Consider the following 15,811-nt stretch of genomic DNA (forward strand, 5'->3'; position numbering starts at 1 on the left):
TATATATACGATTTTTAAGACGAAGCTGGCTGCACAGTTTTGCTTCATGTATTAGTTGATCAAGCTTGTTCTGATTTGATGAAGATTAACAATTTCCTGAAATCAACCTTTCCCTACTGCATCCGGTGGGTACGCGTCGTGTACCCCGTGTCTTGAACATGAACTAAGACGTTCTCGCGCTGAACTGTATAGGCCATAATGTATAATATTAGATGTAAAAGTAACAAATCTAATTTCGCGCGTGGTATGGCGAGATCCAGCAGGGTCTTCGTTGTAACAGATTATGTAAGAAAACCGCAAAACGAGATTTGCATTAATTGAATTTATTAATATTATTATAAGTAAAATGAAAATAAATATTACAAACATTTATGTTCGGTTCTTTCTTTAAATAGTCGCTGTTAATTTTGCAAGCTTAAAAATGCTAAAAAATGATCTGATACCTTAATTATCACAAAGATCAAAAATAAAGCCTAGAACAGTGGGCCAAGCTCGACATCAGCGTACCATCGACGCAAAAGGTGCATTCACTGAGGTCATTGAATGCGTACAATTCTAACCATGCACAAAAAAAATGTAATACAGGTGCGCAGCATCCGGATCTAAATCATCAGCAATGGTGTACCATAAGCTGCGGCGCTACAGTAGGACGGTCAACGATAAATCAATCTAGCTATTAAGTCATAACTGTTACATGTTCTGTATTAGGTGGTTTTGACAGGTTTTTTTTTGACTTCTTACTCATAAAAACTACAGTATTTTTCCTTGAGAGAATCATAGAAAAGAATCATCAAAAAGACAACTTAATCCATGTAATAAGGTCTGAAGCTTGAGGTTAACGCAAAAGACAATACTAAGAAGGTGAAGAATGGCGTTATAGTCATAAAATAGGTTATCGTGCAAAGAGCAGCGGCGTTGTTTCCACCAACTTGGCACCATTTTTTTGTGAGTTAATTACTATACTCTTGTTGTTTATATTTAGAGCGTAATGAGCTTTTGCTAACGGCAATAGCACGATAGTGGGAGACGAGTGCACTAAAAGCAAGAATAAAGAAAAATTTGTTTGGCGCTGTTTCAGTCACTTCTGGCTAAAAATTCAAGCCTCGAATAATGTCGGATGAGCTTGAGTACTATGTCTAAACGATTGTGTAATAGCTCAGATGTCCTCCTTGCTCTGCAGGAGCGTTTCTTATTTTACGTCCTAAAAATAGAGAATCAACACAAGCTTAACACCAGTTTTTCCTTGGTTTAAACTCTCCTCGATATAGAACAATGCATTTATAAAAGTAAACGTCGCTGCCGATTACAGTGTCATTTAATAATTCTAAACTATTTATTTATGTAAAATGAACACATTGGTCGCCTTTTCCTCAAAAAACACTCGAATGTTGAGTCAAGCTTTTCAAGAAGGATAAATAAGTAAATGATTACACCCTAATATTATGCTAATCACAATTTCACTAGATCTCTAATGACACTCAAAAGATTTTCTTTTTGTAGAAATTTTTAAATAAATTTCATAGTTTACTACGCTTTAAGAGGAGAATCTCTGTTTTAGAAGTAAAAGATGGGTTCGCCACAGAAAAAGTAAAGGCACGCATACGCGTAGAAGCTTCCGTGCGAAACAAAAGTTGTCTGTGTCGTTAAGTTTGTTATTGGCTGAATGATACAGAACAAAGATCAAGCCCCATTAACGACATATACAGCACGACTCGTATGACGAAGTAAAAAGTTACTACTCTAAAACAAAGCGTCCTAAAGACAAAAAGTAGAATTATGCAGATTCTATGACACGCAGCATCTTTGGTTCAGGCTGGTATTGGCGTTATATTTTGTAATATAATATATCGGAATGTTATACTCATTGCCTTAAAGATATTTTAAAATCGTGCGCATAAATTACAACTTTAATCTCTAATATGGATGATGCCAACCGATACTAATGGACTAATATTACCTTTTGTCGTTCATATTTAGATTGACTATTTTAATCTGATACTAAGTTGGGATAAAGTGTAAAATATAGGAGGATAACAGAGTCTTGCGTGTTTATGCCTTTGCATATATATATATATATATATATATATTGCAGTAATGCCCAAATTAAGCCGCTTCACATCTGGTGCTCTATAACTCTATCCTTATTTCAGCACAAGAGATTTTTGTTGATTAGTAATTCTTGTTTCTCCGTACGAATTGGAACCAAATGCAGAATAGATGCAACTTATTATTTTGACATTATATAGTATCCCTTATTTTGTGTTTGTGAACCTTGGTTTCAATATTTAAACAACATGTTTTGCTTTATTTGTTTTAAGAAATAAAGCATAGGAAACCCAGCGATGCATGTGCGAATAAGAAGTGTTGAATTAGGCAAAAAAAGTGAGTTCGTAGCAGTGGTTACACTTGCGTATTTCCATGACTGGTGCAGGGTTTAAATCATGCATAGTGAATGCTAATCTAACCGTATGTGTTACTTCCTTCTAGTGGTTTCCGTCACAGTTTTTTATTATATCTTTTCTTAATATTTAACAATTTTGGACCTCTGTCCTCCGTTCATCGACCCAATGAGTTGTAATGTCAAAGGTTACACCAGAACTCGTTTCTTGCTTTGGTATACATGCCGGTGGCAATAACCACACCAACAAAAATACATCGCTTTACTGACGTACACCGGCCGCAAAACCACTGCAAAAGTGGAAGCTTCGTTGGTTGTCGTTGTCGCGTCATTGTTATTAGAAGCTCATGATGAGATGGTGATCATGATAATGATAAGCTGATGATGATATACCTATGCGCTTATGTTATTTTAAGGTTTTATCACGCCAAAAAGCTAAACGAACAGTCACGTTACAGTCGCAGCCCATACGACGACATTGGCTGAAACCTAGTCCGCTACGAGTTCAAAATATTTTTTTCTCCGCCCTAATATTTAAGTGAAGCATTCACTGTAGTCAGTTTATTTAATGTGTAGTTTATGATATGACTTTTTAGTGGGGTAGTTTATGCTAATTGCTAATACTTTGCTTGTATTATTTTTTAAATTACAGCAAATTAAGAGAAACGTTTCTGCTATAAATCCGAGACTAATCTAAGACATCCATTTTGTACCCCTGAGTATATATTACGAAGCCAACTTAAACGCAAAGTTGCATATTATTACTTAAGCAAAATTACATAAGGTCTGTTTCATCTCACCCATTTTTAAGTAGAAGATGCGCTGGTATGTATCTAATTCGTTGAGCTTTGTAACCCGATTTAAGCTTTTGCCTGAATGAGTCATCGCCTCACACATACGATCATTTAGGTTCTACAGAGACTGAATCGGGCCTTTGCAAACGTACAAGGGATAACGAAGATACAACACTTATTTAATTTTTTTTTTATTCACACAGGTTATGCAAGCTAAACATCTAAGGTATCTGCAAAAAAAGATTAGCTCACTTTCACCCTCCTGCTGAATAGGGTTAGATAATGCGAGTGAGCACTTTCATACCGAAAAACCTGTCCACACAAAGCAGTTTGTTTTAATTACTGTAATTTTTCCGTTGTTGTCGAGAAACTTGTATGCTGTACCTAGTGTCAAAGTTTAAAATATTTTGTTTGCAGCTGTTTTGCAGCGTATATTGATGCATCGCTGTCGATATGCATTTCCATACTAGCATATCCTGTTCCCTGGAAGGAAATAGCGGCTCCAGCAGACTAGGCACAACTGACGGGCCTCCGAACGATTTTTTTCAAGATATTCCACGATGTCGTCGAAACCTCTCAACATTATTATATGCGTATTCTGCAAAGTTACGTCGACGCAAAATTACAGATGTAACAGTCTCTTGCATAGGCTACCTTCTTCTATTCTTATAATCCTAATAATAATCCTCTATTATTCATGAAAATCATAATGTATCTTATAACGCGATATTTCTATGCACACGGTAAACATGCACTGTTTTCTACTGCTCCTCTATGAAAAAGCCTCCTCTTTCAGTTCTCGATCTTCACGCATCTTGTCCATTCCGGTTTACTCTCCTCCATCGCATGAGTAGCGACGTTGTTCTTGTGGAAACGTGCCCTCCCATATTACGCGCGTCGACTCGTCGTGAACAGCTGATGTGCCCAACTACGCCTTCCCGAGACTGGTGGGACAAGCAAAAGACTTTGTCTTTCGTTTTGTCTGCAGTCGCGTAAAGTATTCAATTGTGTTAATCCGCAGTGTCTTCCTGACAGTCGATGGTGTTCTCCGGCATTCCTTCGCTCTCCGCTCCCCTCCGGTCCTCTCCTATAAGAAGCACAACAGCCAACAGCATACCCCAACACACCTTCTCCTTGACCGAGGAGACCTGCGCAACCGATGTACTTAAGCCAACCGAAAACCAGCCTATTTGGTATTACACCGATCGAGCTTCACAACGCGTTAGTTGCCTCAATAGACCTTATAGTGTAAATCAAGAGGCTGGAGCACACTGTGCAAGCGGATTTTCACAGGGTGCACCTTGTAGTGGTTCGTCTATTGCGCGTGATTGTGACAACGAGTCCCCACTGTCGATCAGCGGCAGGGACGAAGTTTGTAGAAACGTGGAGGTCGAGAGGTTGAGGGAGACCTGTCAAGTTCTCTTCAGCAATCCTCTTGCACCCCCAAAAATGGCTGCAAACGGCAAGCGTGCTTTCATGCTCTCGGCTGGGCTACACACCAGCGGAATCGACAGCTCATTAAAATCAGGCTACACAGCGGAAAGTAGTTGCGAAACAAACACTAACTTGCTAGGAGCTCAGCTTCGACAGCGGTCTACATCAGCTCGACAATTTCTGTCATCCTTCAATTCCTCTATTGAGTATACTACCTACTTAGGATGGCATACGCTTAGCAGTGACCTTAGTGAAAAGATTCGCCAGGGCTCAATAAGAGTAAATCGCCATAATACCTTGGAGTATGCCACTATTGATGAGGAACGCGCTCATGGGGACAAGGTACCTTTGCTTAGACGTGTACAGTCGTCAGGTTCAATGCAAGGTAAATATATAGAGTGACGAAAGCAAGTCGTTTATCGAGACGTGCTATATTATCAATTTGTTCTACCTTTCATTATGCGGTAAACGTAGCTTTGCTTGATCTTAAAATGTATCAAAGGCACACTCAAGGTCTAGAGAATACATTCAAAGATCCCCTCTAAGAAGTTGACTTCGAAAATAGCGATCAACTATTCTTTCGAGCACGTGTAACACTATAATAGTTCTCGATTTTGAACATAGTGGTAGCTTGCTTGTTTAGAAATTCGCCATTTTATAGGTATGTGGATTTAGTGGAGTATTTGGCAATACACTTCACCGAATCTTATCGTCCCACATGTCCTTGTGACGTAAAAGGAAGTACGATCAGTATATTCTAAAGCGTTTTCAGCAACACTTCGATGCAACAAAGCGATCCGTGTCTTTTTTGCGCAGCTGCTTTATGAGGAAGCATTGGTTATTGCCCATATGTATCTTAGATATTGCTGTATGCTAAGCACAACAAGCGTTCCAATTCTACCTTGCCTTTTTACGTACAAATAAAAAGTGCATAAATATTGTATATACGACGACCAAAGGCACAAGTCGATGAGCTAATATTAAAGGTTGAGTCAGCTATAGAAAATCTTTAATTCAGGATTCCATAGAGAAATGTAATCGCCTGCTCGGTACGCCTGTATCACCTAACTTCAAAAGCAATTATTAAATAGTTCTGCGCTGTTCAAAGCTTGAAGTATTTCTTAAAAAGACTAGAGCTATCTGGAAGTTGAGTCGCTTGTAACGCCCGACCTCTTCCAACTTTCGAAAGCACTGCGTACTTTGTTACTGCTACAATTTGGCATGTGATAATTACTGTTTGTTATTATCATATACATATTACATCCGTACAACAGGTAGCTTAGATGGCACTGATTGATCTGATTAAACAACTCTAAAAACTTTGGAAAGTTACAATATATTTCTGATTGTACAGGAAAGTGCAAAACCTGCTGCTAGTTATGTATAATTGTGTTTTCATTTTAGGCATCTCATGGGAAGTGGCCGCTTTTCTCCTAGTAAATACGGCTCTGGGCGCAGGTGTTCTCAACTATCCATCGGCATACGAGAAGGCTGGTGGGATTATTGCTGCAACCATCCTTCAAGTTGTGAGTTTAAGCACCAAAAAAGTCAAGTAAAGAAATGTCTATTTTTATTAATCACGTTTCCGACACGATTCGTCACATTCCTCAATTTTCAGTCTAACAAATACTTGCAATATGATACACACGCTGATCTACTAGTTATTCGGCCTTTATGGACTTGATTATGATCTCGTCATGTTGAACTTTGTCAGGTTAGGAAACGCCGCCTGTAGTAAGAGGCAACTCACGAATGCTAGCATCAATTCATTCAGCGGTCTCCTCTGCAGCAGTGTGCATCCGAATAGTCTGCATGCATAAACACTGAGACAAAGCGGACTATGTTTGGTATGATAGTTTGGGAGGAAAGCAGTATTCAAGATGTTTCGTCATACGTATGTGTCTGCACAGGGCAAACGTGTGACATTTCTTGACTAAGCCATAGCTAACACTTGCTAAACCTTGCTGTGACGCATAAGCAAAATCATGGCAGGGAGGACACTAAAGGACAACCAGGTTTAATACATGTATGACTTATTTCGCATACAAAACGACTGTCATTCAAGTAGTACAAGTGTTAAGATTCTCCCACTGTGTTAATTCGAAAAAGTATGCAAAGACTGCTGTATAGATGAGGGAAAAATTTCGACCTATTAAAACATTTATATAGCTTTCATATTACAACAGCAATTCCGTCCAAATGCTGAAGCCCTGATAAGCAAACTAGGCCTAATTTCGCAGCATCTGTCATTCAAATTTCATTTATTCAAAGTGAAGGCTCGTTAAGAACTAATCGAAATGTTGCAACGAAATAACAGCGTTAGATAAACCTCAACGACTTTTTTTCACTGCTGACAGAATCAGTATTCGTTTGTTCATCCAATGCAAACTATAAAAAAGAAAATACTGCAGTCTGACTTGTAAATTATTGGATAATTGATACGGTTGTAAATATAACGTATTTCTATCGGCTGGCTGTAAAATAGACATGACATAATGTTATTAGGGCCCTCTCTTTGTACGAGCGATTCTCGTGCATTTATAGTTGCAATCTGGCACTGTATGCATTCGACAGTCTTCCTCCGTTCTTCAGTTTACTATGGTAACGCAATAACTTATGCCACTTAGTTTGTGTAGATTTAAGTAATGGGCAAACGATGCAAGATAGTATTGGTTAGGTACAAGCAGAACAGCCTCGGCACTGAAACAATTATTTGGGTTTATTGCAATCATCCGTTTATAAATGTTCTAAACAATCTGTATAAATTTTTATAGAATCTATCGTTTATTCGAGTACCTACTAAGTTAGACAGTGAATGCATCAATTCGTAATTGAAGTCAGTCAGGCGAAATACTATACTATACTATACGGTTTATTCTTACAGTCTACGATAAGAATTAGCCCTGGATGTTTTGAGTGACATTTAAATTTGGGCGAAACCGTCTTGCTTTGTTTAGCCTAACCTACGATTTTTTATTATGCAAGCATTATGAAAGGCGGTAGATACTGTTTCCCTTTTTACTCGTTAACATACATCATCTTCTTGACGCAGGTGATGATGTTTGCATTGGGTGCCACTATGATGGTTTTGGCGTATTGCTCGGATGTCAATGGCGATAGTACATACCACGATGTACTTCTCTCGACAGTCGGCCGCAAAGCACAACAATTGGCAGCCTGTTCCATTTTGATCACGTGCTATGGAGTGTCAATTACATTCCTCATCATCATTGGTGACCAATATGACCGGTGTGAGTATATCACACATTGTCTCTTTTGAGTATACATATATTAACGCGATGTTTAAAAAATGTTTACAAATTCATATAACGAACACAAAGGAGGCCTGCATAGATGAATGGCCAGCAGCTTATATATCTTGTCTCGGTGACATACGAGAGAAATGTCAGCTAGCACTAAGTTTACCATCTTAAACATGAGAGCAGAACCTTCGCGAACTTGAACGTTTCTCTAGCTGGTATTTTATCGATTTTCCAGTGGAATGATGTAGAAGTGAATGTTTAACTAACAGACGACAAAGACCACTGACAAGTGATAACACACGTTTGTCTGTAGATAACGGACTTCCTGTGTTTTTTTTTTTATATATTTCCAGTGTTCCTGTCGCTATTTGGTGATGGCTTTTGTCACGATTGGTATCTTTCCCGAGAGTTTACCATCGCCATCACAGCCAGCATTTTCGTTCTGCCCATCTGCTACTTTCAGAGACTGGATTTTCTTAAATATGCTAGGTTCATATTTCACACATATGATTTTTTATGTTTGCAGGATCTCTATTATATCGCAATAACTTATGCCATTTAGTTTATCCGTATCTTCTTTAGTTAGAGTACAATATCTACAGGGTAATTTTGTATGTCTCATGTCGAAGTTCTCATCGGTTCCAAACATACTTTTATTATTATGCGGCTCTATTCTAGCTCGCTGGGAATATTCGCCATGTTATATCCGGTATTCTTGACAGGCTATGTTTATTATACACGGGATATCCAATCGGAGTTTAGGGAGCCTCCACCCCTCATGTGAGTTTACTTCGAAGCTTCGGGCAATAATTCGTCTTATTTGTGTTTTTTGTGAAAACTGTTTATTAATTTCACATTCTTGACTTGACGAAGGTCAAACATTTGGGCCAAACCTATACCTTGCAGTCCACAATGTCCATGTGAGTCAATTCAGTCGTACGATGCAAATATGCTTAATAGACGTCTCAGACGTTCCGGTATGTGGGATAAGTACGACTTCCCACTGTGTATCGATCAGGGTGATTTACTTTCTACCAGTTCCACTTCTATTGCAGATCAAGTCAAGGTTGGATGGACCTACTATCAATAGTTCCAGTAACGTGCTTCGCTTACCAAACGCACGAGGTTCTAGTACCCATTTACTGCAATATGCGAGAACGTAACGCAACATCTCTCGTTAAGGCAACGATCGTTTGTATGATTGTCTTGTTTTTAATCTACTCTGCGATGGGCACCTTTGGATTGCTTGCCTTTGGACATAATGTTAAGCCTGACATTATGCAGATGTTCGATGGACAAAGGCCTGAAGTTCTTCTTGGTAAGAAATATTTTATGTTTTTGTGAACAGAATATAGGCAGGTTGCAACATTTCGCTAATTTATTCTAGTTATCACTCTAGACCGTTTGGAAATTATGTATATTTGCATGTTTTATGTAAAAGCTCTTGTACGCGCTGCTTTTAATTGGGCACTTTTTAGTGTGTAGTTTAAAATTCTAGTAGCTTAAACGAGAAATTCTTTTATAGCGAAGGACTAAATAGTTTTAATTGCCAGAGTTGGATTGAAATCGCAGGTTTGGGTTAATCGCGGCACCTAAATATAGGCATATCATTATTGTGCTCTGTATAGAGAAGTGTAGTTCTCTTTCGTCTTTTAAGTGCATACACGATTTAGATTTTATAGTTTGTAATGTTTAGTAAATACGACACAAAAAGGCGAACGAAGGCAGTTAACATGAGTACACCGAGGTCCAAGGCCCTTGAAGAATAACGCATATTCATACTCTTCGTACATTCCCTTCTTAAGCATGGAACTAGCTTGTCACGTTTTGTAGCTCACTTTAATGTTTTACCCTTTATGCTGCCGCTATAAGCTGTTTATAGCAATTACAATGTGGATAAGAAGGAGCGGCTGAAGTTGATACATAACTGTAACATATTTAGTTAACGTAATGCCTAATATTTGGCTAAGTATTCTTATTGCGTTTAGTATATGAAATTTCCGTCAATATATTTGCAGTGGACATCGCGTTGCGTTGTTAGGGATATTTGTTCCAGAAGGAAATCTTTCGAAAAGCTTTGAACAGTTGTGTGAGGTCATAGGCTCGAAATTTTATTACAGTGTATTTGAAGCAGACGGTCTGCTGTTTTAGTGTGGGACTCACTCCCATAAATAACACCACACCGCACAATACTCAATTGAGCCTTTGTCAACTGAGAGGACTTCGCAACATTGTGTTTGGTGTATAAGAGCTTTACAGCCGAGTCAATTGTCACAAGAGTTTGGTTGAACTTCGACCAGAAAGAGCTAAATCAAAATACATTCTCCCGTTTTCTATTGCGAACTGGCGTATGTCTATTAGATGTAGACTAAGAGGCGTCGGTGAGTAGTTTTGTAATGAAGATGTCACTGGATTGATGATTAGCTGTACTCAACTTAAGCGAGAAAATCGCTAACGTGAATGGAAACAGTAAAGCGCCAAATTTTCTTCATGCCGCAAAAATTATTTTTAGTAATAGATAAATGAGTCAACAAGATAAGGATACCGTTGTAACGATATTATTATCACATAAGTGAGGGAATAATCTCGACTTTAATTCAATTACGCTGCTACTCTATCTACCACGGAATTAGTTAGGAAAAACTGCAGTTGCAACCGATTTTATCCGAATGCATATTTCGTCTGCAGGTATCGCGGCACTGATTATCAAGATGATAACTTCATATCCGCTCTTGGTGATCTGCGGCCGTGGGGCGTTCGACGGGCTATATGCTGAGATTTGCAGTATTTCAACTGAAGATTTTATTCTTCATGAGAAACGTCGAAGGATTATCATTACTACACTATGGTTTCTCTCTACAGTGACTTTGGCCATTAGTCTGTCCAACATTGGAGTTGTAATTGAAATGCTTGGATGTCTTGCATGCGCAAACATTTTCGTCTTTCCAGGTAATACCGTGTTACTAGTTTGTTAACAATATGAAAAGATACTGGTGAATGATGCTTAAATAAATCAGATGAGAAGTCTTTCTGATATCAAAAGTTCTAAAGTAGTTAAGTGCATAACAGCTAGGTAAATAATTGTCTATGCATGTAAGTTTTGTATTTTTTTACTTCGTTTTCTGGAGATTCTAGTAAAAATTAGACGTCTTTTACAATATTTTTTCCTCTGGACTATTTCCATTTCTTTCAAATGAGGTGTTAGTCTTTAAATCTTTGGTTAAAAGTACAAAATGAATTACACTACATGGAATATTGCGTTTGAAACGATCCGTCTTCACCTAATCTGCCGTAGAGTTTCCTAATTTTCTGTATATATATATATATATATATACATTCGAAGACGCGCTGCGTAAAAACAGATTAGTAATGCGCACTGTTTCATAGGATTTCTACGATTCATATTTTGAGGTGTCGATTCTTCAACGTAACATGAGAAGTACGCGGGGTCTTAGGCTACGGTAGAACGAAACCGAAGAAGATAAAAGGATGATAATTTGCACTGTGGGTAGCGGTACCCATTAAATAGGCATGGTGCACTTTATATGCCTGTCATCCGCTCTATTCTTAGCCGAAATATTTTATCAATATCATAATAATAATAATAAATGCAGAGCAATTTCTCATAGAAGCATAGGATTAATGACGATTGGCAGTCATATTTTACGCTGTTGAAAATGTCGTATGCGAAATTCTCCGACTATAGAAATCACCGATATATATATAGCGGCAGCAGTTTTTATTAAAAGTACATTTAGTTTTATGTAGTTGAATGTTTCAGTGTGGAAGCTCCACCTCGTAATTAAATCCAATAACTTACGTTGTAGCCGATTAGGCCGACGTAGGATTTTGGTCGGCCAGCCGTTTTACGACATGGGTTTAAGGTTGAGTGACTCGGTATTTAATTGTCTCGTTTAATTCAATGGTCAGGAAAAAGGAATGCGGTATACGAATGGCACGCCGTGGTAATTAGTAAATCACTACTGCGGTACAAGTAAATGGCTGCAGAGCTGACTGGGAAATTGTAACGATGCAGCGTTTTGAAATCTTTTTTTGAAGCATCACTGCACGTGTCCAGAGATTATTATGCCGCGAAACCTAATACGTTGAAAGAGCTGATAGTGCGAGCTAATAGTCACGTTACACTGTTTGAACGTTGCCGGGTAAGGCGCATTGCTCATGTACAGGCTCTAAAGACGGTGTATCATTAAAGCTTGGAGACATGAAGTAATATTTTGCTCGCGTCGAGTGGCCTGCCCTTACCACCAGGTAAATGCTGAACATTTTTTTGCATTATTGTCGACCGAGAGCTTCACATCGATTTCGAACAACGTCATTACTTTTGACAAAGAAGATAACTCTGTGTGTTCATTTGTATGACGTATTCCATTGGATTGAACTACAGTCTGCTTTTCTGAGAGCTAAATGTTGATACACTGGCAGGTAGCAGACAGGTCTTTTATAACTCTTTGCGCATACATAAGTAAAGCTCAATGAGTATTGCAAACGGTATGATTACGAATTAACCAAAATATTTAAACCGGATACAATATCTACGAGACCAAGGTGATAATGCGCGACAGGAAGCACAGATTCAAATATATATATATATATATATATATATAATATTATTGTGTATTAGAAAAATCTTGTTGACCACTTTACTTTAAATGAGATTCAGCTTTATTAAAGCTTTAATTAGGCCAAAAATACCTAATCTTAGAATTTCTGGAAAGGACCCCCAAGTTATTTGCCATATAATTATAGATATTTTCATTATAATTGATTGCCGTGTCAACTACTTACCCCCCAAGCTCATAATAGTATCTTGTTCTATTATCTAATTTGAATACACTATCTTTAGATTTAAAAAGCGTTTCTTTTCCTACCTAGAAACCCTTTCATACCCAAATTAAGATTTACCGGTTATGCGACTGTGAGCTTACTCCTTACGCATCGCTTGTAGGTTAAGGGAGTGCGCATTAAAGACACGAGTAAATGGACAAGGCGCAGTCATATAAACTGATTAGCAAACTATTTTGCTAATATCAGTATATACTGTTAATATTGCAGGCATCTGTTGTATTGGAATGTATTGCAAGCGGGCGCGATTCCGGCTCCGTCATCCGAAGTTTATGCTGGGCGCAGGCATCGCAATGGTTGTCATGGGCAGCGTTTTGTTCCCGCTTGTCCTTTACAAGTCTGTCAATGAATGGACCCACGGATCAGGCCACCATCTGCTCTGCGTTCATTAAGATTGAGGCCAGTGTCGCACGAGACATTGTTTCCTTCAATTTCATGGCGAAGCTTTTAAATTGTCTTTGCTTATACGCTTCGAGGGCACTGTGTTCATCAAACAAACAAAAATGGCACTGAGCACCATAAAATAAAGAAGCCAGTCGAAGCGGCGCATATAGACAATGTATGGTCTAGAAGCCTAGGTTCAAAAATAGCTTAGTCCTTTCCTACTAATGAAGTAGCCTAAAACGCTTGTTTCAAATACTTCACATTTCGTTTGTGGCTGTTGTCAAGAGCGCTTAATTCTTTTAGACCTTAACGTTTTAAATTACAATTCGTCTATCCGCTAAAAGGCATCAGTAATGAAAAACGTCACTGTTGTTGAAAAGACAATCATTGACCCTTTACACTTCGCGGCTAAATCGAATATGCACGAAAAATGCGTCAACTGTGTATATTTGACCTTCTTGTGGACACGCGTGCCCCAAAGGGCGGAAATAGCGAATAGGACGCGGTGCGCGCATCGCTTATTGATTCCGATGGACGATGAAAGACGAATGCGCAGACAATGTACTGTACAAAGTATTTAAATATATTAGAATATCCGTTACTAATTCGTACTTTTCAGTATGTCAGGGCAATAATATTTTATATATTCCCAAACTACTTATAATAACAAACCAGCTAACTGAGCAATGAGAATGACGGTCGCGAAAAGAAAGCGTAGGGGGCATAGTAATAATAAAAGCAAAATACGTATCAAATGGAACTTAACGTCAGGACAAAGAATTGTTGATTAGCTTGGTCCTGTGACAGTTGATATGTTAGATGTTTGTGATCAAAAAGGCAGCTTATTATGAAACTCGAATGTTAGCCCTGCGGCAATGTGACTCAATGAGAAAGTCACGCAAGCTTGCGTAAGAATTATTGCCCTCTAACATGCGATAAAGTTGACTGTAATATTTAAATAGGGTTTAAAGTGCTTCATTCATAATGTGCATAAATAAACACACTGAAACAAACCGTATCGCCTTGGTGAATTTACGTCACTAGTGGCGATAGTGTAAATAGTTCAGCTGAACGCCATAGCAATGATGTTTTCACACCAGCATTTCAATTTAATGCAAAGTCACACTCAGAATTTCGCTTACCTATTGTTGGATAAGTACTTTGCGAAACTTGGGCGTACCTAAAACTAAGGAACGGCTACCCCGTGGTATATCTACAATAACGTGTTAGCTCGGACATAGTTTGTTCGAAGACTTACGAATGCGTCTAAATTTTTTGAGTTATGGCTAGCCATGGGTCGCAGTCACCAACCAGCTCGGAGTCAGCTGTGTATGCCATAAATACATGAATCAGTATTGCCATAGGTTGGATGCACACAACGTATCCAAGCGATCAAATGGTGGGATCCAAGTGGTGAATTGTCGGATGATAAGCATATGTACAGAATAAACAAATACTTTTAAAAGAGTTTTCGAATGTATTTTTAAAACGCTTTTATACTGTATGTTAGGCAAAACTATTTAGTGATGTATTTTTCTCTATTAACGAATTTCATTTATGCTACGGCTGGTCTTACATACCCCCTAGTTCAATTATTACCTAGAACCATCCAGGTCCAATTTCCCTAGTATCGATTGCTTTATCCCAATAATGTAATCCTTTTCCCTGGTTAAGTGAAATTATGAAAAACATCCACACAACCAGTTATTCCATTGGAATATTTCAACAGGTTTCCTATCGCGGTGCAGGTATCTGCCTACTGTAAGGTTCGATCTGTGTTACACCCAACTCCTACGTAAATTGTTTCTCGATTCCAGATCGATATTTTTGTAAGCAATTCGTTATAGCTCTCATAAGATCTTGTTGTATTAATCCTGACATTCTGTATTGGTTACAATCACCATATTTCCTTGAATGCATCAATTCCTTAGTCTGTGTCGGTGACCTTCCTACCTTAGCGCAGTTAATCCGTAACTCTGTTCCAAAACCTCGTTACTAATCTACTAATGTGCTATATGTATCTTGCTGCTTGAGGAGGTAACCGAGTCCGACTTCAAAATTGCACCCAGCAAGAAGTTCCTGGAACAGACTCAAGAACTTTTCCCGTGCCGAACTCGATTGATGCTATAGTCTGTCAGTGTCATTTCCTCTATATCTAAATCCTGCAACCTCCGATTTATCCATCTCACTTCAGGAAACATCGACTATCGTTTGATTATCGTTTGATCGCCCGCTGTGGCTAGGATGGTTTCAGACGACCAACGACACTACGCGGAAATACGGCAACCGAAAACGGAGTCACTGTTGTAGCGCTTAGAGTGATTTGCCGGAAGCCATAGAGCATTCAGCGCAAGGAACACCTGAAGCAGCAGGGGGCTATCTTCAGGAGAAAGGTTGAACGTCAATCATGTAAGTAGCTTGGCCACCGCAAGCCTTCATTGTATCATATCGCGTTATCGGTGCTCATTTACCACTTCGCTGGAATGTTCTTATCCGGTGACACCGTACCTCGGGGCACCTCATCGCTCAATGCAGCGTCGATCGAACCGATGATAACAAGGGACGCTAAGGGTCCTTCGTCGTGGAATTGACTCAAGTAGTCAAGAGGCTACGCTCAAATAAGGCAGCGTCACCGAACAGGATTCGCCAAGAACACGTTAAGGCCCCTGTGGAGC

General features: G+C 38.8%; 1 protein-coding gene across 2 annotated transcripts; it reads left to right on the forward strand.

The window, feature by feature from the left end:
• Window positions 1-3,458: 3,458 nt before the first annotated feature.
• LOC111249907 (sodium-coupled neutral amino acid transporter 7-like) lies at window positions 3,459-14,603 on the forward strand. Of its 2 annotated transcripts, XM_022804370.2 has the most exons (8): window positions 3,556-5,011; window positions 6,031-6,152; window positions 7,679-7,877; window positions 8,243-8,378; window positions 8,568-8,669; window positions 8,945-9,207; window positions 10,578-10,838; window positions 12,963-14,603. In XM_022804370.2, exons 1-8 carry the CDS (start codon window positions 4,231-4,233, stop codon window positions 13,142-13,144), a joined length of 2,046 nt encoding a protein of 681 aa, XP_022660105.1. In that variant the 5' UTR covers window positions 3,556-4,230; the 3' UTR covers window positions 13,145-14,603. The 2 variants fall into 2 exon arrangements, with proteins under 2 accessions (XP_086843000.1, XP_022660105.1); XM_086986874.1 differs by lacking the exon at window positions 8,568-8,669 and having other exon boundaries at window positions 3,459-5,011.
• The last annotated feature ends 1,208 nt before the right edge of the window (window positions 14,604-15,811 follow it).

Source organism: Varroa destructor, unplaced genomic scaffold (genome assembly GCF_002443255.2).
Source record: "Varroa destructor unplaced genomic scaffold, Vdes_3.0 BEIS01000004.1, whole genome shotgun sequence".
In the NCBI taxonomy this organism is placed as follows: domain Eukaryota; kingdom Metazoa; phylum Arthropoda; class Arachnida; order Mesostigmata; family Varroidae; genus Varroa; species Varroa destructor.